Source organism: Lonchura striata, chromosome 4, assembly GCF_050655825.1.
Source record: "Lonchura striata isolate lonStrDom1 chromosome 4, ASM5065582v1, whole genome shotgun sequence".
NCBI lineage: Eukaryota > Metazoa > Chordata > Aves > Passeriformes > Estrildidae > Lonchura > Lonchura striata.
Window position 1 is genome coordinate 644,381 of NC_140706.1, and position 24,732 is coordinate 669,112.

General features: G+C 52.9%; 1 protein-coding gene across 6 annotated transcripts in view; it reads right to left on the reverse strand.

The window, feature by feature from the left end:
• The window catches only part of ALMS1 (ALMS1 centrosome and basal body associated protein), a 52,353-nt gene that overhangs the window by 3,223 nt on the left and 24,398 nt on the right, over nt 1-24,732 (reverse strand). For 3 of the 6 annotated variants that reach the window (XR_014954564.1, XR_014954562.1, XR_014954565.1), the window contains 11 exons: nt 22,631-24,629; nt 21,656-21,781; nt 20,545-20,706; nt 16,163-17,508; nt 12,934-13,048; nt 11,883-12,083; nt 7,248-7,486; nt 6,539-6,779; nt 5,212-5,275; nt 3,965-4,064; nt 3,240-3,386 (listed from right to left, as the gene is read on the reverse strand). Coding sequence is in view for 1 of the 6 variants with exons in the window: in XM_085577301.1 (XP_085433427.1) it covers nt 3,965-4,064; nt 5,212-5,275; nt 6,539-6,779; nt 7,248-7,486; nt 11,883-12,083; nt 12,934-13,048; nt 16,163-17,508; nt 20,545-20,706; nt 21,656-21,781; nt 22,631-24,629 (4,593 nt within the window). In the remaining 5 variants the exon portion in view is untranslated. Of the gene's footprint in view, nt 1-3,239; nt 3,387-3,964; nt 4,065-5,211; nt 5,276-6,479; nt 6,780-7,247; nt 7,487-11,882; nt 12,084-12,933; nt 13,049-16,162; nt 17,509-20,544; nt 20,707-21,655; nt 21,782-22,630; nt 24,630-24,732 lie in introns of those variants that run through there. The other 3 variants (XM_085577301.1, XR_014954566.1, XR_014954567.1) reach the window with 3 other exon arrangements.

Genomic DNA, 24,732 nt, shown 5'->3' on the forward strand with positions numbered 1-24,732 from the left:
GACACTGAGCCTGTCCCTCACTGGCAGTGTCCCAGGCCAGGCTGGGCACTGGGGCTTGGGGCAGTGGGGGTGTCCCTGCCATGGCAGGGCTGAGATTTATTCATTCATTCCTTCCTTTCCCAAATTTCATCATCTCTGTGAGCCCTCAAAGCCTTGGGGAAGGGGCTGGAGAATTCCTGAGGAGCTGGGAAGGGGCTGGAGAGTTCCTGAGGAGCTGGGAAGGGAATGGAGAGTTCCTGAGGAGCTGGGAAGGGAATGGAGAGTTCCTGAGGAGCTGGGAAGGGAATGGAGAGTTCCAGAGGGAGCTGGGAAGGGACTGGAGAATTCCTGAGGGAGCTGGGAAGGGAATGGAGAATTCCTGAGGGAGCTGGGAAGGGAATGGAGAGTTCCTGAGGAGCTGAGGGGGCTCAGCCTGGAGCAAAGGAGGCTCAGGGGGACCTTGTGGCTCTGCACAGCTCCTGCCAGGAGGGGACAGCCGGGGGGATTTGGGATCTGTTCCCAGGAACAGGGACAGGAGGAGAGGGAATGGCCTCAGGGGAGCCCCAGGGTGGAAAATGGAACTATTCCTCATGGGAAGGATGCTCAGGCCGGGGCAGTGCCCAGGGAGGTTTGGGGTGCCCGTCCCTGAGGCCCTTGGGGACAGGGGCAGTGGTGGCCCTGGCAGTGCTGGGGATGGTTGGACTGGATGGGCTCAGAGGGATTTTCCACCCTGAGTGACTCTGTGGCTCTGGATTTTGGGACAGAGCACCCAGGGGCTGTGCCCAGCCCCACACGGAGCTGTGCCTCCCTGTGCCGTGTTTTCCCTGGAAAAATGCCGAAGGAGCTGCTCCCACAGGGTCACTGGGGCTCCTCGGGGAGAGCAGCAGAGCAGGAGCAGCTCAGCCCTCCCTGCAGCAGCCTGGCCATGGGCGTCCTTGAATCCACAGCCCCATCCCACACTTCATGGAGCTCCTGGAGCATCTCCTTCCTTCCTTCCTTCCCCCAAAGTTCTCTCGTTTCTGGAGTCATTCCACAAAATCTGTGGTTGATTTTTCAGGCACACTCAAACTGGTGCTCTCAGCCCATCCTCACCAAACCGTTCCCTGATTTACAGCAGCTTTTCTGCACCAGCAGGGAGAACTAAAGCACTGGAATTGTTTGCTGCCATGAATCATCACCTCCCTTCCAATCAAACCCGTATTTATGCACAGAAGTTCTGATCCTGTTTCCTCCCTGCTTCCAGCCCACTCTGCCACTCCAAGTCAGTGACTGCCAAAACTCATTAATTCCTCAAATTGTACTGTACCAGCATCTGGAATTCTCAGACTAGGGAAAGATGTCCTGAAAATACCCTGCCCAAGTATAGCAACAAATTAAAGTCTTTCTAGTGGCAAATTCCCCAAATTAAAGTGGGAAGATGCTGTGCAGAATATATTACAAGTGCTGACTTCCAAAATCCAATGACTGCTGTTCCAAACAAATACCCAGCCTATTATTCCAGCTCTGGAATACTCCAGGAAAGGAGTTGTTTCAGCCAGGAGTTCAACACTAAAACTAAGGTGCAGGTTTAGGATCCAGAGTTTAAAGAAAAGGCCAGATTTAGTTTCAGTGCCTGTCCATGCTCAGGGACACTGGTTTATCCCTCAGCTCCCCAGACAGGGGTTCTGGCTGAGCAGAGCTAGTGCTGGACAAACAGAGACTGCTGGAATCCTCAGATCCCACCAGGACTGCAAGGTTTAGGCTGGATAAATTAAGGATGACCCCAGGCTTTGTTAAGCACGGCTGGGAATTCCTAAATCCAGGCACAGCCAGGACACAGGAGAGCAAACCCAGCAGCCTCAAGGACACTCGTCCTTCCTGGGATGTGCTCCAAGACCAGTGTTCCACCCCAGGCCCTGCACAAGCCCTTGTTTGTATCATTTCACCAGCACCACGTTCCATTTTCCCATGGGATGGGAGGATTTCAGGAAAGGAAGGGGGAACTGGGTAGCAAAGCTGGGCTGATGAGATGGACCTGGACGCCCAGTGTCCTGGGCTGTGAGATATGGCTGGGGTGTGTATTCCAGCTGCCAGGGGTGTATTCCACCTGCCAGCAGTGTATTCCAGCTGCCAGAGATGGGGCAGGTATCTGTTCACTGGGCAGTTTTATTTATCTCTGCCACAGCCCATCCTGCCTCCAGGAGATCTCCTCTGTCCATGGGCCATTAATTATTAATTATCTCCTGTTCATGGCCACTGAGTGTCCCTGCATGGCTGAGAAAATTCCATCATCCATGGGGAGATGCTCTGCCCAGGGGAGGAGCCAAGAATTCCTACCTGGATCCAATCTGACCTGGGAACAGCACAGCAGCCTGTGCCCCCTGCATTCCCAGGGGAGCAGCTTTGTGCCCCACTGTATTCCCAGCTTTCTTCCCCCTGCATTCCCAGAGGAGCAGCTTCCTTCCCCCTGCATTCCCAGAGGAGCAGCTTCCTTCCCCCTGCATTCCCAGAGGAGCAGCTTCCTTCCCCCTGCATTCCCAGAGGAGCAGCTTTCTTCCCCCTGCATTCCCAGAGGAGCAGCTTCCTTCCCCCTGCATTCCCAGAGGAGCAGCTTCCTTCCCCCTGCATTCCCAGAGGAGCAGCTTCCTTCCCCCTGCATTCCCAGAGGAGCAGCTTTCTTCCCCCTGCATTCCCAGAGGAGCCCAGGCCCATCTCCCCCAGCCCTGGAGCTCCAGAGGAAAACTCCCCCCTTGTGCAGGATCCTGCTCCAGCAGAAGCACAGCTGGCACTGCAGGAGGGCTGAGCCCCCCTGGGATGGGGCTGAGCCACTCCCTGACCCACAGGGAACAGGGCTGCTCTGACTCTGGAAGTGGTTTTTTTTATTATTATTGCATTTGTATTTTTAATTTTCCTAGTAAAGAACTGTCATTCCTATTCCTGTATCTTTGCCTGCCAGCCCCCTACTCTCAAAACGATAATAATTCAGAGGGAGGGGATTTACATTTCCCATTTCAGGGGAGGCTCTGCCTTCCCCAGCACACACCTGGCTTCTCACACCAAGGGACCTCCTCAGCAGATCCCTGTGTCAGGGACTCCCTGAGGGAACGTGGTGCTCCAGAGGGGACAGGGTGTCACACATAGGTAAAACCTTACTAAAAAAAAGCCTTTTAAAATCAAGCCTAAGCTAACAGCCAGCCTGATAGCTCCAGTGAGATAAGAATCATCACAGTGAGAATCAGCATAAGAGAAGACAGGTCACACGTGTGAGGAGGAAGGTTTACCTGTGCGGAACACTCACTCCCCAGGAGACAAGACTGTGAACACACCCAGAAAGAGAAAGGTCTGATGGACACCTACACTAGCCATGGGCAGCCAGTGAGCTGAGTTTCAATGGGTTGCTGACCAGTTACATTCAGACATGCTGCCTTCTGATAACCATAGAAATATAATGAAATATATATTAATACATTATATATAATAATATAATTATTATAAATATATAAAATATAATGATATAATAATATATAATATTATATATTATTATAATATATAATATATAATATATATTATGTAGTATATATAATTATATAAATATATACTATGTGAAATATAGATTTATAATATATGAATATAAGGTATATCATATAAATATATGAAAAGATATATTTTATTCTATATATTAATACAATAAAATATGAGCTATGTGAACAAAGTTTTGGCTATCCTGCATGAAGAACAGGTGTCTTTGTCCATCTCCATTGTGACAAGGGGGCACTCCCAGTTTTGTAGGGCTGAGCCCAGAGAAGCACTCAGGGTTTTGTAAAGCTCAGCTCAAACAGGCACTCAGGGCTTTGTAAAGCTCAGCTCCAAGGAGGCACTCAGGGTTTTGTAGAGCTGAGCTCCAAGGATGTAAAGCTCAGCTCAAACAGGCACTCAGGGCTTTGTAAAGCTCAGCTCAAACAGGCACTCAGGGCTTTGTAAAGCTCAGCTCCAAGGAGACACTCACGGTTTTGTAGAGCTGAGCCCTCAGGCGGTAGGAGCTGTACTCCTGCTTCCTCTGCTCCTCCTCCCTCTTCCTCCTCACCTCGGGGAGCTGCTCGTAAATCCTGACGGGAGAGGAAAGTAAAACCAGCGATCTGAAACTGCCTGACACCAAAAACCACCCAAGGAGAAATACTACAAAAGAAAAGCCCTATAAAATATGGTTTAGGCCCTGCTACTTTAGCTAAACTAGTAGCTAGCTTGTAAGTTCTTATGTGAAAAAAATTATAATGAGAACCAAGTTTGCATAACAACTTGTAAAAATAAAGCAATAACAAAAGATCTGTCCTGTGGGAATCTACAAAGAGAAAATGTAAGCACCTGAAGAAAAAGTCTTAACACATACACACACACAGGCACCTCCTAACCAATAAACTGAGTGTTGAGAAGGTTACTAACCAATTAGAGTCAAACACAGCTTTAAAAACTGTATAAATATGGGCTTTGTTTATGTATATTTATTTCTATATTCATGTTATTTATATATTTATATTTACATAGTTTTGCTTAATTTATTTATATTTTATTTATTTATTTAAATATGAATTTTATTCTTCCTGCATGAAGAAACTGAGTCCTGTCTGCTTTACTGCAACACACCCTTGGCTTTATCCCCACATCCCTAAGGGTTGCTGGCCAAGCACATCCCTGACAAAACACAAAAAACCACAAAATTTTCCCTCCCCACACCCCCTCTGCAGCAGAGCTGTTCCAGAGGTAAATCCGTGTGAGTGCGCTGGGCAGTGCAGAGGTGAATTACTGCAGTCAGAAATAAGACAAACCCGATCTAAGGAGGTTTTTCCAAAGGTAAAATTCCCTGTACTCCCTCGGGGTGTTTATTTCTACAGAAAGCCTCTTCCCTGGGGAAATGCTGCCTCCCTGCTGCCCCATTACCCACTCTGTTAATTTGGGAGCTTGCTCAGATCCTCCAGTGTCCCCCAGCCCATTCCCTCTCCACTGGCACCCCGTTTGCTGGGGGTGGCTGACACTGCAGCACAGTCCTCAGCTTTGGCTACAGAAATTATTTCCCAAAAGGATTTTGTTTCTTGGAACTTCTAAGGACATTTCTCCCTCCCTCTGACAAGGCACCTGCATTTTTCACTGGAAAAGCTGAATTATTTGCACACCCAGTTCTTTGACTGCAGACAGGATTGAAAGCTCTTCCCTGCCCAGGGTACTGATCCACCTGAAATAAAATTCCCTGAACTTTACCTTTTAGATCTTTGAAGCATTTCACGCTTGGGAATTGCTCTTCTTTTTTCTTTCATCAGGAAACCTGAACGGAAAGTTTTGAGATAAGGGAACGATGAACGAGTTTGTTACAGCAAAAATGTGAGTCCTTTGTGAGTTTTATCGAAGTTTTTACAAAAAACTCTTTATAAGATCTTACAGACAACAGGGTTAAATAACTGTAATGCCTTTAGGCATACAGTTTATTTACAGAGAAATAAATAATAAATAAATAAATGTTTTTGGAGTTTTTAATGAACGGGACGAGACTACTGGGGTATGTTCCTTGAGCTTTACTGCAACATCAGCCTCATGGCATGGCTGAGACAATATGAAGATGGCAACAGCTCAGTCCTGCCAGCAGCAGCCAAAGATTTCTTTGTTACAGAGCATTTAAAAAACCTTCTAGCCAATAACATATTGCTAAAGCTTACAGACAATTGTTCCAGCCAATCACTACAAGCACACCTGCTGCACACAATGCTTGCTTGCATGCTTTCTATTACAACACACAATACTCCATTATTCATTTAAAACCTTCTACTATCTTGCTAAGCATATTTTCCTGCAGTCTTAAGGTCTAACTTAGCCAAGCCTAAAACTCAAGCTATTGTTTCATGTCCTTGCTTGCTGTACTATTCTAACCTTTCTACTTCTGGACTTTGCAACTGCAGCTAGTTCTAATTTCTCTGCCCTTTCTAAGGCCTGCTTTCCCAGTTTTCTGAAAATCTTCTTACCTTTACAATTTCTCACATTTATCCCTCTCCACAAAGAAACTCTCTTGACTTTGTTGCTTATTAACTACTTTCTTTGTTACATAGCTCTGCTATAATAGGTATTTCTTTTTGCTTGTTTGAATCACCTCTCTTGCTTCCTTTAAGTGTTGCTATTTTACACCACAGCAATTTTAACGCTGTAAAATACCTGGTGTGTTCAAAGGATGAAAGTCAAATCCAGTAGTAGTTACTATTTGCTGTTCTAATAAGTCTCATCCATCCCAAGGTCTGAATTCAAAGCCTTCATCTATGTCTATACTTGCATCCACTGTCTCTGTAAGATCCCGAGAGCTTTCTGTGATTCCATTTCCTGCAATCTGCACTGCAAGAAGCAAAGCTAGCCAGCACCAGCATTAACACTCCATTTCACTCCATACTCCATTCTGCACTTCTACCTTTACTATTTCCCACAAATAAACACACCCTGAAGCACCACGTGGAGTTCATGAAACCAAAGAATTCAGATAAACACACCCTGAAGCACCACGTGGAGTTCATGAAACCAAAGACTCCAACGCAGACCCCTGAAGTACCTCGGTTGGACACTGGGTGATTTGCAGCCCTGCAGTCCTTTCTCCTCCCTGCAGGCTGCAGCAGCTGCTGGGCTGGCAGCAGTCTGTCCCCCTGGGCTGGCAGCAGTCTGTCCCTCTGGGCTGGCAGCAGTCTGTCCCTCTGGGCCTTGTGCAGCCTCCTCTCCTCGCGGAGCAGCCGCAGGTGCCGCAGGCGCTGCCCCGAGCGCGAGATGAAATCGGGGCGGTGCAGGGCCAGCGCCTCCTGAGGGGACACAAACACACCCTGCCTGGCCAAGCTGGGGCTGGCAGCTGCAGGGGAGCCCCAGAACATCCAGCACGAACCCCAAAGCATGGAAAGAATCCCATCACAACACCGGGTGTCATATAAAACTCCTGTCCTTAACGCTGGGCAGGTGCTCGGAGGCCAGCGGCCTCTGAGCCTCTGGAAAGGAAAAGACCCAAAAATAGTAAGAAAGAATAATAAAAACCCATTTTGATCTGATACAGCACACCTCAATACTGTTTCTGTGTGGAAACAAGCAGTGGGACATTCTGCCAGCTACATCCCGCCGGCTCCTGAAGCCAAGGGTTATTAACCCCTGCGATACCAGACCAAGTCAAACACTGGGGAAACAACTGAAGTATCCTGGGGAAAGGCAGAGTGCCTCGAGCATCCAAAGGTTTGGCCCCTGAGGAGGCCCAGCAGTGCCGGGGTGCAGGGTGGCCTCACCTGCAGCGTGAGCTTGCCCAGGGGCTGCCCCAGCCCCCTGCCAGCCCCCGTGGGCACCGCCGCTCCCCGGGCCAGCCTGGGCTGCTCCTCCCGGTTCTTCTCCCGCAGGGGCTCTCTCCAGGCCTTTGTGCTGCCCCAGGGCTCAAACCAGGCTGGCCCAGGGCCAGGAGTGGCACTGCACTGGTTTTCTTTCCTCCATTCCCATTCCAAGTCCTCTGCTGGGACGAGCCACGGAGTCCCTGTTCAAAGAGCACAGGAGAGAAAGAAGACTTGCAATTCCTGTGCCTGCTGCCCATCCCAATCCATGCAGGAATCCCAGAGGCTGAGGGACAACAAAGAGCTGGGAGGGGACACAGCCAGGAGAGGTGATGCCAGCTGACCCAAGGGTATCCCAGATCACAGTCAGGAGACAGAGCTGAGGGAAGAGGAAGGGGAGCACTTGGAATGATGGTGCTTTGACCTCCTAAATCACATCAGGCACAATGGAGCTATCCTGGGGATGGGAAAGTGGGCTGGGGGTCCCCAGGGTCCCTCCAGTGCCTCCAGGGGCTTCCAGGGAGGCTGCAGAGGGACCTGGGACAAGGGGAAACGGTCTGAATATGGGGAAGGAATTGTTCCCTGGCAGGGTGGGCAGCCCTGGCACAGGTGCACAGAGCAGCTGGGGCTGCCCTGGATCCCTGGCAGTGTCCAGGCCAGGTTGGACAGGCTTGGAGCAGCCTGGGACAGTGGGAGGTGTCCCTGCCAGGGCAGGGCTGGCACTGGGTGGGATTTAAGATCCCTTCCAAGCCAACCCATTCCAGGATTCTCCTGGAGCAGGAATTCCTTGTCTGGCTGTGCTCCTGTGGCTGTTCCTTTCCCCTTTATCCTGTCTCTGTCCCGATCCAGTGGTTGTCCCACTCCCACCCTCCCACCCTGGCCCACATCCCGTGGGAAGGGAAGGACAGGGGGCTCAGGTGCAGCTGGGTTACACCACTGGCACTGCTGTGCCAGGTTTGCAGCTGGACCCAGCCAGTGCCAACACCACAGCTGAATCCCAGGGGAATTTCCCAAGGAAGCACCTTGGGCAGGTTCAAGAGAATTCCTTCCCCAGGTGCCCCATTACCAGCAAGTCTTCATCAAACGCCCCTTTTGAAAGGCCCAGCATTGTTCATTTTCCAGGTTTCTCTCCATGGAAAGAACAGCTACTTAGCAGCAATCACACATTTTTAAGGAGCCCTTCTGCTGGCCTAAGCCCTGTGGCTCTTCATCCATGTTTTGGAAGATCAGTTGGCTGCTCCCAAATGTTCACCGTATCTCCAGGAATTCAGTTACTCACAGTTTACACACACAATGATGTGAATATATCAGCTGGGATTCTGAGCAGATATTCTGAATTTTCTAAATTAAACCCTTATGAGAATGATCAGTCCCCACAACAACAACAGTGATGAGTAAGGGAAATATTTTTAAACATTTAATTGTGACATTGTGAAGAGTAGCAGGAATTTAAGAGACAAAAAAAATTTAAAACGGTCAGGAGACTTCACCAGCAGCCTAAAAATGCAACTCTCAAAAAGTTACTTCCTCCCAGTTTTCACCCAAGGACTCTGGGAAGCCTCAGGGCATGAGACATTAAGGACAAGGTGGTGACCAGCACTGAGAGTTTAACAGAATGTTTTGTACCTCAGAAATCAGTATTAAGCACCTACACATTCCCAGCTCTCTGCAGTGTTTACTGCTCCCTAGTGACTGCATTTCCTGCTCTGACAGCCATTCCAAGGCAGCAGTGCCATCCCACGGCAGGGTCTGCTTGAGTTCTCATGAGATGCCATTAGGAGGAGGCTGTGCCAGGGACAGCTCTTGGAGGCCCCCGAGCCTACCAGGTGTAATATGTAATATATGTTATAAAATAATTCGTGCTAAATGAAATCAAAACCACAGCATCTTGTGTACTGAAACCAGTGTCAGGCAACAAGCAAGCTAAGGGATAGAAATCCAAAATGCCAGGAAGACACTGTCCCCAGAGGTGTCTATTCCATAGCTGTACATTCCAAAGCTGTATATTCCAAAGGATTTCTCGTCTGACAAGACCCCAGCTGGAGGCATTTCTGATAGGCAGCAGCACAGCAACAGACAAGTGATAAAGATTCAAACACGAAGAAGGCACTGTGCCAGAAATGTGTATTGCAAGGGATTTCTCAGGTCTGACTAGGCCCCAGCAGGAGGCATTCTGATAGGCATCAGCAGAAGCTTATCCCAGAGATTTCCACCTGCACTGGGAAAGCATGATAATATGCTAAAGAAGATAATTTGCTAAAGAAGATTATTTGCTAAAGAAGATAATATGCTAAAGATAACATGCTAAAGAAGATAACATGCTGAACAAGATAACATGCTAAAGATCCCTTCCACAGCCCAGAGACTGTATAAAAATGGACCCCTTAGAAGTGACTCTCGGAGACCCACAGGGACTTTGGTGCCAGAGAGGCCAAGCCCTAAATCTCCCTGACACTGATGGCCTGGCTCAGAGTCGAATTGCTTGTGGCTTTCCTTTTTTAAATGTATGCTTTGATCATGTAATAAATTTCTTTTGATTATGCCACTGGACCATTCATTTATGACACAGAAAGGGCAGAGGCAGTGCCCTGCAGAGATGCACCTCAGGCTCTGGGCACTCCTCGCAGCTCAGGGGGAGGAAGGAGCCTTCCCCACGGTGCTCTGCAGCCCTGGGCCACTTTATCCCAGTCCTGTCCTGCCCCTTGGCCTCTGGCCTTGCCTGCATGTTCATGTTCTAGAGTTCTCCCTTCCCGGGCTCCCAGTGGTTTGTGTAACCCTGCCCATCCACCCTGGCATTCCCTGTTGTTCGGAATGCTCTGAATCCTCTCCTCAGGGAACTCCCAGGGCCTTGCCTCCCAGATTGAAAAGCAAGATGTATTAATTTCCCATCTGTATGGCAGTTGTCTTGCTAAGTGGGCAGTTCTCCTTATCTCTCCCACAACCAGTCCTCTCTCAGGAGACATCTGCTGACAACGGGCCATTGAATGTCACTGGTGACTGATAAGAGCTGTAAGATCCCACTGAGAGGTGCTGTGCCTAGAGGGAGGAACCAAGCATTTCTACCTGGATATAATCTGGAGTTTCTGGAACACCAGCACGCTTTTCCTGCACTGATTGCCCAGAGGAGCAGCTGCCTCTTCCACTGCAGGAAGACTGCACCTTTTCCATAGGGTCACTGCTCCAACAGAACCACACCTGACCACTCCAGCAGCCACAATTCCCAACTAAACTGCCACCAACACGCTGAGTGTCAGGTTGTGTTCTGACTCTGTCAGTGCTGTTGTGGTTCACTGCATTGTTTATTTTATCTTTTTATTTTCTTCCCTAATAAAGAACTGTTATTCCTGCTCCCATATTTTTGCCTGAGAGCCCCCTTAGTTTCACATTTTTAACAATTTGGAGGGAAGGGGGGTCTACATTTTTCCATTCCAGGGCAGGCTCCTGCCTTCCTTAGCAGACACCTGTCTTTCCAAACCTAGACACCTTGGAAGAAGGTATCGTAGAGCTCTCCCCAGGCAGGCTGACAGAGAGGATGAGCCCATGGTGCTGCCCATGTCCACAGACTGCCTCCCCCGTGGCCAGCTGGCACTGCCCACCCCAGCTGCTCACCCCTCATCCCCCTGCAGTTGTGCCTTTTGCCCCCCATGCCCCCAGCTCACTGACCCCACACTGCAGTCGTGCACAGCACGTGGTTTGGGGTTGTCCCTGGTCCCTTTGGTGTGCCAAAAACCCTCTGGAATGCACCCCACAGAGCCCCTGCTGTGCCTCCCTGCCGAGCTGTCTGTGCTGTGAGTGAGTGCACGGACCTGGACTGGCTGTCCTTCTGTCCTGACCCTGAGCAGCTGCTGAAGGACACCCCCAGAGAAGGCTGCAGCATTTCCACCACCCTGCAACCCATCGGCCCCTTCACAGTGTGCTGCCCCTGAGCCCTCAGACCATGGATCCCTGATGCTCTTCTCTACCCCTCTTCCCCTGAATTTACACCCTGGACCCTCCTTTGTGTTTGTCTGTGGCCCTGGACCGCTGCAGTGTTAGACCCTGATAAATCCTTGCTGGACCTCCATGCCTGGAGCCTCCTGTGTGTGTTGAGACCTGAGGTTGGGAATTAACTGAGGTCAGAAATCCATTTCAGATTCAGGTGAAGTGTGCTGCTTTGGCTTGTTTCGTCTGTAGAGTCTGTTAATTTGCTGTGCTCGTAAAAATCTGTGCTTGCAAAAGCAAAACTGCCTCAAACAAGGTGAAAGAAATGTGAACTTCCAAGCTAGAAGAAAATAAGGAGCCCCTTAGACCTTAAAGCAAGAAGCAAACCAAAACTAAAGTTACAGGAGACAGATGGACAACCAGAGAGCTCTCTGCACGAGAACTGATAAGAACTAATTGTGATAAATAAATATGGCCCTGCCCTGGGTGTCCCCAGCCCTGTCCTGGGTGTCCCCAGCCCTGTCCCAGTGTCCCTGGCCCTGTCCTGCGTGTCCCCAGCCCCATCCCAGTGTCCCCAGCCCTGTCCCAGTGTCCCCAGCCCTGTCCCAGTGTCCCTGGCCCTGTCCTGCATGTCCCCAGCCCTGTCCCAGTGTCCCCAGCCCTGTACCCGGCGCTGACCTTGCTGGAGGCGCAGCCTGCTCCTCCTGCTCCACGTGTCCATCAGGAGGGTGCCCGGCTGTGCCCAGGGCTGCTGCCAGGCTGGGCCCTGGTCCGGCCCCGGGGGCTCCCGCAGCTGCTGGCTGCTCCTGGGCGTGGGGAAGGTCACCCCAACGTCCCGGGTGTTCTTCCTGGTGGCACTGCTGACGATCTCCAGGTCTCCTGGAACGGAAACCAAGCAGGGACGTCTCGCTGCCGTGTGCCAGGGCAGGGAATGACCCCACTCCACTTCACCCACCTCCAACAGCCCAAACCTTTCACATTCCCACTTCCCCAAACAAGGAGAGTTTCCAGTGGCTCGGGATGGTTACTGCATGTTAATCTGAGTGAAATTAAAACCAAATACCCCAAGCAAATTATACATTTATCTGGAGGTGGGAATTCAACTGGAATTAACTCTGCCTTATGAAAATCCTTCCCTGATTCAATCCGCTTGCACACAAGCAGGAATAAATAAATAATTGCTGCATCTGATGAATAAACCAAGGCCATTACTCAATGTGATGACGGGGAGTTGGCGTGGAAATGAAAGCAATGAAGAAACTGCTAATTGCCACCAGAAAAAACCCAACTGCAGAACTGCACCAGGCCAGGAGCAGCTCGGGACCGAAATAGAATTTAACACCCAAAATATTCCCGGGAAGAGCACGGAACACTGCAGTTGCCTTCTGAAATAGCATATGCCTACAAAACGCATTCTGGGAGGAACAGATGTCTCGGGGAAAAAACAATAGATGAAAAAAAGGCAGCTCACCTTTGCCACTGAAACGGAGCAGAAGCTGAGGTTAATAAACTTCCAAGTGAGAAAACTGGTTTTTAAAGCAGCCCAAGAATGGCAAGTAAACAGCTCATGCTCAGTGAACACATCACCCTTCCCTGACAGCACTCAAAGGGAATTTGGAGGGTGCTGCCTGTGCAGACCCATGCCCAGGAACACCCAGGAACGGGCTCCAAGGACAGGAGAGGCAGGAGGAGCCAGGGAAGCGTGGAATTGTGGAATTCAGGGCCTCACCTGCCTGGATCCCTTTGTTCAGCATCCGTGCCCGTCGCTTGCTGCTGAGGGCAGAGCTGGGTCCCCAGGAACTGCTGCTGGCACAGGTGGACTCCAAGGAAAAGGGAATGGTGTGCTGCAAAAACAGGCAGGAGAACAGAAATGCCTGAAATTCCAACCAAAATGAGCAGCAAACAGGATTCAAACAGAAAAGAGTCGTTGCTTTTTCCCTTGCTGTACCTCGGTTCTGCTGTTAATGCTGAGCCCGGGCTGACCTGTCCCACTGCTCTCACAAACCCAGCCCTGCTCCACCCTGGGCACTTCCAGCAGCCCCCTTTGGTACATCATTAAAAAGCACATTATTTACATTAGAAAAACACATTATTCCTGTGGGAAGGGCTTGCTGGCATCAGTCAGGACAGCACTGGGCATCCTCCAACCCACCTGGGGCAGTTCAGCTGCAGGGACAGCTCAGAGCCCCTTGCTGGGCCTGGAGGGGCTCCAGGAGAGCTGCAGAGGGACTGGGGACAAGGGACAGGAGCCAGGGAATGGCTCCCACTGCCAGAGGGCAGGGATGGATGGGATCTTGGGAATTAGGAATTGTTCCCTGGCAGGGTGGGGTGGCAAAACCCTTTTGAAGCAGGGGAAGCTCCCTCAGCCTGTGATCCTCACCACAGAGTCCTGCAGGTGGGAGAAATTAAACTCCATAAATCCAAGAAATAGGAGGGACCAGGGGAGTGTCACACCTTCACCCACACCAAGCCAGGTGTGAAAGCTGCAGGGCTGAACACAGCTCGGAGATCACACATTAATTTCAATTAATCAAGCCATCAAACTGCAGGGCTGCTGTCCCAAGCCTTGGCTCGGCGCAGCACAGGAGGGCTGGGGTGTTACCAACACCAGTGAGCTGGCAGCACCTCCAGGCTCTCTGCAATTCCTGACAGGGCCTGCAGCCCCCTGAGCTCCAGCTGCAACTCCACAGCTGCAGCCAGCAGCCTGGAGAAAATTAACTGGTGTCCTGTGAGCAACCCCAACACCAGCCACCACGGAAATGCAGAGGCCTCCTTATTCCCTTCCACTGCAGCTCTAGCACCCCAAAGAAGACCTCAGTACTAGAAGGAGGCAGTTTTGGCTCCCATAAACCTGTTTTTCTTTACTCTCCTGTACCTATCCCTGCTCCAGGAGAGGCACTGCACAGATGCTCAGATATGAATTCTCTTTCAGATAATAGAACGTGCGAACATTTGAATTGTGAATGTGTGAATTTGAATTATGTGCTCGGCAGGAACGTGTAAAACCAGGGAGAAAAACCCCGAAATATGCTGAAAAATCCCCTTCCCCTGCAGGTGCAGCGCTGAACAGCAGCAGGCAGCCTGGGCAGGGCCAGGAGTGCTCCTGGTGGATGGGAATGCTCCCTGCTCCCCAGGCTCAGCTCGCAGCTCCGGGAGAAGCTCCTGGGCTGGCTCTGGGAGCTGCAAGCACAAAAGCCAAAGCTGGAAGCAGGTTTGCTGGAGGCAGAGCTGACAATGGGCTGCCAGCAAGCTGAGCTCCCAGTGCAGCATTCCCACAAGGACTGGGTAAGGATCTCTCTGGGATCCTGCTCAGAATGGAGATATCCCTCAGGACCAGACATCTGCACTAAAAGTACAAAGAAATCTTGACTTTTCCTCAGCTAAACAGCCCAGAAGTGACCAAAAATGGAATTTTAAATTAAATTTGCTATTTTGCCATCTATTTTCTCTCACTCCTTATCTGAGGAGGGTCATGCGTGTCTTCAGATAGATTTTTTTAAAAAGAATATTTCACCAGCAGATAAAAAATGTGAGTTTCTAAAGCCACGGGGGGTTCAATGAGCCTTTAAAGGGTTTATTCCCATAGCATTAATTCCATTTGTCATCTCACAGGTAATTTAACAGGTACAAAAAAATCACATTTGGGTTTACGGTACAATAGACCCTGAAAAATTCATCTTGTGAATGGAACACGGAATAAAATCATCTTCTGAATTCTACAACTGTGCCCGAAACGTCGGATCCTAGTGCTGGTGTTCTGGTTAACAGTCCTAATATTGCAAAGGTCAGGACAGTTTTATTTTACCTTCAAATAAATGCTGTTAATAAAAATATTAAATTTTTTTTAAGCCATTCTTCACCTTCAAAAAGATTGCTTCTCCCCCAGATTTGTTTAGTTATTTGCATTATTTCTCATTATTTCATCATTCACTGGCTTACTTGACAAACAGACTTGGAGTTGTTTCTATAAAATAAAATGGCTAATTTCAATTAAATCTGGTAGTAATGAAGCCAGTTCCACTTTCATCTGGAAATACAAAAGAGTGAAAGAAGTAATTCAATATTCCTCACTTGTGCTTTCCAGCATTCCTGTGTATGGCAGAACCCCTGAACTCTGTAATTCCTTACTAAAATCACCAAATCCAGGCTGAGTCCCTCTTTAAGAACATTTCCATTTCTCCTGCCAAGGGCAACAGCCAACTTCACCTGAAGGAATTACTCCCTCCCCTTTCAAACAGCTGCAGGGCAGAGTTCTCACCTGGAATTCTCAGCTCTTTAAAGAAAAATGTCCACAACCAGCCGGACAAAACAATTTACACATTTTTACAAGACCAACAGCAGGGAAGCTCCATCATTGTATGGATGCTTGCCCAGGGATGTCCTGGCTGGGACTTGCACCAGATTCACAACCTCTGCCCAAAGCAGAGCCTGCAGGTACGGGGAAGAGCAGGATCTGTGCCAGGGGAATGAGGGAAAGCAAGGGAATGTCCCAGGGAAGGAAGGAAAGCAAGCAAGGGAATGTCCCAGGGAAGCAAGGAAAGCAAGCAAGGGAATGTCCCAGGGAAGGAAGCAAGGAAAGCAAGCAAGGGAATGTCCCAGGGAAGGAAGCAAGGAAAGCAAGCAAGGGAATGTCCCAGGGAAGGAAGGAAAGCAAGCAGGGGAATGTCCCAGGGAAGGAAGGAAAGCAAGCAAGGGAATGTCCCAGGGAAGCAAGGAAAGCAAGCAAGGGAATGTCCCAGGGAAGGAAGCAAGGAAAGCAGCCCCAAAGCAAGCCCAGCTGGTGTTCTCCAGCCCGAGCTGCTGCCCTGGCTCCTGCAGACTCAGCCCTCGGCCGGGGCAGCTCCAGGGAAGGCAGAAGCCTCCCCTACCCCAAGTTCTCAGCGAGTCCCCGCTCCCAGAGCCCGGCACAGGAGAATTCCCGTGGGGATGGTGCAGGGCAGGGCTCAGGGAGCTCTCACCTGGCTCTGCCGGTCCTTGCCCATGCTCTGAGCAGCCCCTGCCCCTCCACTCTCCTCATGCCACTTCTGGGAACGGCTCTTCTGCTGGCTGATGGCACTGTAGAGCCGGGCCAGCCTCGGGGCCAGCTGTGGGGCCGGGCTGGGGCTCTCGGTGTCCGGGGCCAGCTGTGGGGCCGGGCTGGGGCTCTCGGTGTCCGGGGCCAGCTGTGGGGCCGGGCTGGGGCTCTCGGTGTCCGGGGCCAGCTGCAGCCTGCGCTGCCCGAAGGCCTGGAGCAGCCTGGCCGTGTCGATGGTGGACAGGGACGGGGAGCTGCTGTCCCCCGAGGCGGGGGACGTGTCCAGCCCCGCCGGGGTGTCCCAGGCCGAGCTGCTGCCGCTGCTGGGCCCTGCGCTCAGCCTGCTCTCCGGGGAGCTGTCACTGGGCATTCCCGGGCCGCCGCTGCCCCGGCTCGCGCGTGGCCTGCGTCCTGCCCGCGTTCCCCTGGGCTCCGCGCCGCGCCCGGGCCCGGCTGTCCCTGCCAGCCCCGCTCCTGGCCGCTCCCTTCCCGGGCTCTCCTCCTCGGCATCCTTCTGCCCCGCTGCTGCGGGCGCCAGCGCGTGCCGGACGGGGTTCTGCAGGAGCCTGGCCAGCCGATCCAGGCGCTGCACGAGGGACAGCTCCCCGACCCCGCCGAGCTGCTGCTGCTGCTGCTGGCGGCCCTGGCGCTCCAGGAACCTCAGCCACAGCTCATCCAGGCCGCCCCTGGCACGGCCTCTCGGCCGCGGCGCCTTCCCCACGCTCTCATCCGGGCGAGCCGGCCGGCCACGGGGCCCGGGATCGCTGCTGGCAGCTCCATGGGGCAGCTCCGTGCCAGCAGCTCCGTGGGGCAGCTCCGTGCCAGCAGCTCCGTGGGAATACTCCCTGCCAGCAGCTCCATGGGAATACTCCGTGCCAGCAGCTCCGTGGGGCAGCTCAGTGCCAGCAGCTCCGTGGGAATGCTCGGTGCCAGCAGCTCCGTGGGGCAGCTCGGTCCCAGCAGCTCTGTGGGGCAGCTCAGTGCCAGCAGCTCCGTGGGGCAGCTCAGTGCCAGCAGCTCCATGGGGCAGCTCGGTGCCAGCAGCCCCATTCCCGAAGGACGCCCTGGCGCCCGGCTTCTCGCTCCTGCTGTCATCGGGCTCCGCAGCGAGGGTGAAGAACGGCCCCGCTGTGCCCCGGGGGGCACGGGGACCCCACCGGCACCAGGGGGCAGCCCCCGAGGAGGGGGCAGCGCGCCCAGCTCCGGCCCCGTGCCGGGAGGGCTCCCTGGGATCCTGGCAGCTCTGCCCGGCGGGCACGCGGACACCACGCCTGGAACCATCTGGGAGCTCTGCAAGACAGAAAGCACTGGAATGGTTTGTTGCTCTGCTGGAAGCGGAGGATTTTCATCCTAAAACACAACAGAGGATTAAAAGCAGGATCACCCAGCTCATTCCCAAAAGCAGTGAGCCCGGAGATGCGGTCTGAGCATTATTACAATCACATAAAGAAGTATTTCCGATCTTCTGCAACATGAAATATTCCATCCAAGTGAATCTGGGGAGGAATCTAATTCCACCTCAGGGAACTGCCCTGACCAGCCCTGAACTGAACTTTTATTTGGTCCTGCAAGGGACCCCCAAGCCCATCCAGTGCCACGGGCAGAGACAGCTCCCACTGTGCCAGGCTGCTCCAATTCCCACCCAGCCTGGCCCTGACACTGCCAGGGATGGAGATGCCCTGGCCATCCATGAAACACATGCAGCACGAGCCAGGACCACTCTCCAGAACAGCTCTAAAGTGATTTTTAACATAATGTAAAAACTACCAAGTTTTAAAATGTGTTTTGTGTTTTTTGTAGAAAGGACCGGGTGGTTGGATCTCCTCCCTTCCCAGCCTGGGGCTGAGGTGGAACACAGAGATCAGGGATGCTGCAGCCAGGGCCAGCCTCACTAACTCTGGAAGTGCAGGAATTTTTCTTCCCATACAAGGGCAATGTTTATAAACTTGTGTAAGAGGCTTCCTCCACATCCTCCTGACAAATGAGATCAGGCTTGGGAATGCCAGGCAGAACTTTGCTATTCCTGGCTTTTTAGAAAGTTACCAAGAAATGGAAGGAATGTAAACAGGCAAAAAAATAAAAATAAGTTTGTATAGAGAAACTTTTTTTAAAAAAAATACATAACTTGCATAATTTTAAGTTCTAGACAAGCTCTGTGGGTAGAGGTAATCTTTTATTAGATCATCTAAAAATACAGTTGAAGAAGTCAGGGAAGATTTAAGACATGCAAGTCTTTCTTCTGAAAGCTCCTTTAAAGTTCCAGCTGCACTGGCTGCCTTCACAAAAGATTCTTTCTCCTTACAGTTCCTTTCTTACCTGGGCCTTTAGACCATCACAGCAATAAAAAATGTTAGGTGATAATTTTATATTAACACTTTTGTTCCCCCTTATTTTTATCCAGGTTATTGATGTTGCAGCCTTACATAATCATTGAAATTTTCCTCTGCAAATAAAAATTGTCTTCTGGAAACACCAAAGACTCACCATTCTGAGAGGAAAAGCCTCAAAGAAAAAAACCCATGTGAAGTGAAAAATGAAAATGATCAGATGGAAACCCTATCAACACATCAGGACAAGGCCCTGGCAGGCACCATCAGCACAGCAGCTGCTGCAGAGATGCAGCCACCAGCGAGGGTCTGGCTCCAGCAGCTGTGTGCAGGGATGAAAACCCAGCACCAGCCACACACAGGCAGAGTCTGTGCTCTACAAAGTGTGGGAATCCAGGGAATCTCTCTGGCTGCCCTGGGACTCTGGCAGGGTCAGGAACCCCCTGGACAGAGCCCCCAGAGACACTGGCTGTGATCTCTGTCCATGGAAAAGAGTTTTCAATCTTACAGGATCAATTACCAGCTCTGAGTGTTTGATATAAGTAATAATTAAGTGTGGCACGGGTGCAAAAGTAAAATTTTAGGATTCTAGATGAGGGGTCCAAAGGGGACAAGATGGAGGAAATTGGGTGTGCCTTGTCCTTTTTCTCCTTCTTCATGCCCTCCATGTCTCACTGTGGTGTTGGCATTTTTCTGTTGGTTCAGGCTGGGGACACACTGTCCAACGTAGGTGACAGATATTGGCACGTTCTTGTAAATGCAGCCCAGGGAGTTTCTGGTATTGAATGTTTGTCACATCCCACTGAGGGCAGAGCCCCACACGCTGCCCTGCAGGACAGAGCTGGGCAGGGCAGCAGAACATGTGAGAGATAAACAGAATAAACAACCTTGAAACCAGCACAGACCAATTATGGCTTCTGCTTTGGCAGCGGGGCTGACAGACAGAAAATTTCTACAATCTCAAAATCATCAATACCACAAATTCCAACAACAAAGTGTCCAGGAGGATTCCTTCCAGCTGGGGTAATGTCAGTGCTGGTGGCATCTCAGTGCCACCACAGCCAGGTGGCACCCAGGGCTGGGCTCAGCCTGACCCCTGGGGCAGAATCCTCACCAAACACAGCCTGGAGTGGCCTTCCTCCTCCTCCTCCTCACCAAACACAGCCTGGAGTGGCCTTCCTCCTCACCAAACACAGCCTGGAGTGGCCTTCCTCCTCCTCCTCACCAAACACAGCCTGGAGTGGCCTTCCTCCTCCCCCTCACCTAAGACAGCCTGGAGAGCAAACCCTAACCTTCCTCCTTCCAGGCAGTTCCTCCAGCCAGACAGGGACAGGACAGGGCCAAGGACAGGGCAGGGACAGGGCAGGGCCAAGGACAGGGACGGGGACAGGACAGGGCCAAGGACAGGGACAGGACAGGGACAAGGACGGGTCAGAGACAGGGACATGGGCAAGGACAGCAGCACACTGAGCTGCAGCTCGGGGACACGCAGGGCACAGAGGAACCTGATGTGACATCCCAGGCCAGTGGAGAGTCCCTGAGCAGGGACAGCCCCAGCCCCAGCCCAGCTCAGGGAATGCCGGCCACTGGGAATTCCTGACAATCCCTGGAGACACAGGAATGCCAGCAAATGCCGATGGCCGAGTTTTCCCTGGAATCCTGCAATGGGCTGGGTCGGAGGGATCTGAAATCCCATCCAGTGTGACCCCTGCCAGGGCAGGGCCATCTCCCGCTGTCCCAGGCTGCTCCAGCCCTGTGCTGCCTGGCCTGGGACACTCCAGGGATGCAGAGCCCAGAGCCTCCCAGGGAATCCTGGATTTTATCAGTCAGGGAGAAGCAGAAGGACAGGAAAACAGAGTCAAATCTAGCAATTTCTGGCAGACTCTCGGCAATGCCACCAGAACCATGGATCCTGAAACGTCAGATCTTTTGCTCTGATTTCCTTCACATGTATGAACACACAGAAACGATTACAAAATTAAGTCCACATTCTAATTACCTGGAGGCTGTTCCAGTGGCGTGCTGTGCTCCTCAGGCCAGGCCAGCTTGGGCCGGTGAGCGTGGATCATCCTTCCGTGCTGGGCAACTGCCCTGGCTGCAGGGAGATCATCTGCCACACCCAGCACTGGGGCCAGGAGCCCTGCAGGAGCCTCTTCTGAGCCTGCACAGAGAGAGCAGCGGGAGGAAACAGGGGAGCAGACACAGAAATGCCACAATGAGCCAGCACGCAGGAGCCCTGGGATGTCCCAGGCCAGGCTGGATGGGGCTGGGAGCAGCCTGGGGCCGTGGGAGGTGTGGAATGGGATGGGCTTTAGGTCCTTCCAACCAAACCATTCCATGCCTCCATGAGCCTACCCCTGTCTCCAGGTTGGAAACCTTGAGCTGTCCCCAGCAATTCCTCATCTTTGCCAACCCCACCTGGTTACATCCCATGGATTTCCTGCACTCAGCTCCCTCAGCTGCCCCCCTGAGCTGAGCCCCGAGTGCAGCAGGGACTGGGAAAAACAAAATGTATTTTTCCACCCTGCTGCACGTTTTCCTAGAACCTTGTGCTGCTTCATTTGCATAGTGAATTTTTATATATGGCATCATCATTTCTGCAAAACAACAGATTTGTAGCACATTTGTTTCTCTCATTTTGGACACGTTTCGCCAGATAAACTTGAGAAAGGTCAAGAGCAGGGACACCTAAACTGTGCCCAGCACAATTTCTGGGCACATCTGGCACTGCTGGATCAGCCTGACCCTTTGGTCACCACTGCTGGAATTCAAGAACTGGACATCTCTAACACAAAACTCTCAGTATTATAAAGCTCTGAGTGAAACCAAGCTGCAAATAAAACTGTGATAACCTGTAAGAAAAACCTGCAATAAACCCAGTGGCCTGCTCTTTCCAGGAAAAGCAGCAGAGATTTGAAAGGATCCCAAGTGAGCAGCAATTCCCAGAGGAAAGCAAGGACTGATGGGGCTGCAGACACCGAGTTCTGCTCCTTTTGGCTGCCAGAATGGAGCAAGCACCCCCTGCAGCCCCGAGGAGAGCAGAGCCCGCAGCAGGAGCTGCTCACAGACAATTCAGCAGAGTGCCACCAGCCTGGACAGAGGGTGAGTACCTGAGTGGGAGCTGGCTGTGCTGGCCTCAGGCTCCCCGGGGGACACGGTGGCTCCTGGCTTCTGGAAAGGCACATAATACATGCCAGAGCTTCCCGAGGGCTTGTAGGGCAGCAGCAGGGGCTGGGCTGGGGGGGCAAGGCAAACAGTGAGCAGGAGCCACGCTGGAAACCCTCATGCAACAGGGCAGGGCCTGGGCAGGCTGCTCCTGCTGCTACAGCCTGAGGAATACCCTGTTCTTCAGCCAAATGGATTGCTATTTCATTAGCTAAATTAGATTCATTGGATTTTTTAATCCCCACCCACAGGTAGAAGGTTACCATCCCTTACCTGGAAAAACAGCTTCACCTGTTAAGTATTATCACCCTGTGGTCAGGGTGGCAAACAGTGACTTCCAGAAACATCTCCTGTACCCACAGAGCTCCAGCTGATCCCAGTTTGAAGGAGCAGGGATTTGTCCCTCGAGTCAATAAAAGCAACAACAGAGCCCCAGTACCAAACACCACAGGGGTGGGAAACGCTGTGAACACCCACATCCCTCTGCTGATAGATACCCCAAACCCTGCAGAGTTTTCTGTTTTGTTCTATTAAAAACAGCCATGTGCAGATTTGCCCCTGATTTTTTGGTGTTGTCTTGACTAGAGAGTTAATCAGCAATCAGCTCCAGCTCTCACTGAACTCCAAGTGAATCAAATCAAACCATCTACACACAAACACCAGAAAATATCCTCCAACCACACCTGGACACAATGGATTCAGCCCTAGAGAAACCTGAACTGAATCCCAACTCTGTCCACACAAATCCCTCCTAAAAGGGCTGAAAAACTCAAGGTTAACGGTTGGGGTTTTCCCCTCATATGAGCAACTTCAAATATCCCAGTTATGTCAAGGATGTTATTTCCACAAAAAAGCTGGGTTTGGTTTTGTGCTTTCACATTCACCAACACAAATCCAAGGTAAGGCAGGACTTTGCTCACCCGGCTGCCTCGGGAAGGGGGGAATCTCCCTGCGGGACGGAGCTGCAATCCCAGGAGCTTCAGGGGCGCTGGGCAGCGATGGCAGCTGGGCAGGGCCTCCCCCGTCCTGGGCATCAACACAGATCTCTGCGGAGAGCGTGGCTCTCGTGGCACCTTCCGTGGTGATCTGCGTGGCAGCGTCGGAAGTCCTCGTGCCAGCTTTTGCAGCGGGGGCAGAGCTGGGGGTGCCCCGAGCCCCCCAGTCCCGGAGCCGGGCTCTGGCGCTGCCCTGCAGCAGCTCCTGCCTGGGGGAAAAGGCCCGGCTGGGACCTGCTGGGGCCACTGGCTCAGCCGAGCTGGGAGCCTCGGGAGCACCCTCAGCAGGAGGGGATGCAGGAGCAGCTTCCACTGAGGCTTCTGGAGCTGCTTTTGAAGTCACTGCCCGAGCCCTCCCGTGAGGTTTGTCCCACGGCTGGATCCCGTTCCCCCCGCTCCCGGCCCTGGAGGAGAGGGTGATGTGCACACAGCTCAGGAATCTCCTCACGGGCCACGAGGGAGCCTCAGGCACGGTGGATAAAGCCTCATCTGCAGGGAAAGGCTGAGCAGCGCCCAGCTGCTCCCTCCCAGCCTCTTCTGGTGGCTCCTCGGGGCTCTTCCTGCCCTGTGCCCACGCCTGGGCAGGGCCCTGCAGCAGAGCCCGGCGTGCAGCTGGGCTGGGGCTCTCGGAGCTCTGGGGGAGCCGGCTGTGGCCAGGGGGGATCTCCTGCTGCCGGGGCGGGCTCGGAGCGGGGGGCTCAGGGGATGCCTGCACCTCCTGGCTGAGCCCCCCGGCCGTGGCACGCCGTGCGTCCCCCTCGGGCACGGCTCCAGGCACCAGCTGGGGCTGCTCTGCTCCCGGGCTCTGCCTTTTCCCAGCCAGGCTGCCGGGCTGCCGGGCTGCTTGCTGCAGAGCTGCAGGGCCAGCAGCAGCCCCAGCAGCAGCAGCCGAGGCAGCCGGCCCGGGGCTGGGGGCACAGCCCTGCCTGGCAGCCCGGGGCTCTGTGCCCAGCCCCTGCTCCCCAGGCAGGAGCCCGGCCCGGCTCTGCAAGCAGGGGCTGCTGCAGGGGCTCGGCCCGCCCGGCTGCCCCCAGCCCTGCCCCGGCCCCAGGCCTGCCAGGGACAGCTCCCCGTGGGCACGGGGGGCGGCCGCAGAGCCCCCTGCGCCGGCATCCCGGGCCAGAGGGGCACGGAGCTCTGCCATGGAGCTGGGGTGCCCCACGGCCGGGGGCTGCAGCTGCACATCCTGCAGCTCAGCAGCACTGCAGGGCTTTAGCTGCAGGTCAGCAGCAATGCAGGGCTTCAGCTGCGCATCCTGCAGGTCAGCAGCACTGCAGGGCTTTAGCTGCAGGTCAGCAGCAATGCAGGGCTTCAGCTGCGCATCCTGCAGGTCAGCAGTGCTGCAGGGCTTCAGATGGATGTCCTGCAGGTCAGCAGCACCCCAAGGTTTCAGCTGCACGTCCTGCACCAGGGAGCAATCCCAGGGATCAGCTCTAGACAATGGTGCTGCTGGTGGGGAGCTGGGCTGGAGGAGCTCCCCAGTCCTGGAGAGCTGTCCCTGAGTGCTGGAGAGCTGTCCCTGAGTGCTGGAGAGCTGTCCCTCAGTGCTGGAGAGCTGTCCATGAGAGCTGGAGAGCTGTCCATGGGTGCTGGAGAGCTGTCCATGAGTGCTGGAGAGCTGTCCATGGGTGCTGGAGAGCTGTCCCTGAGTGCTGGAGAGCTGTCCCTGAGTCCTGGAGAGGTGTCCATGAGAGCTGGAGAGCTGTCCCTGAGTGCTGGAGAGCTGTCCCTGAGTCCTGGAGAGGTGTCCATGAGAGCTGGAGAGCTGTCCATGAGTGCTGGAGAGCTGTCCATGTGTGCTGGAGAGCTGTCCATGGGTCCTGGAGAGGTGTCCACCCCTGTCCCTGGGACAGCTGGAAGCCTGGACCCGCTCCTGCTTCCTCAGGTACTCAGAAGTTGCTTCCAACCCACAGAGCCAGGGATCCTGAAAAGTTCACAGGGGTCACGTGGAGAACGTCCCACCCCGGCCAAACCTGGCAGGAACAGCCAAAGACGAGAGCTGTCACCAGCCAAGAGTTTGTCATCAG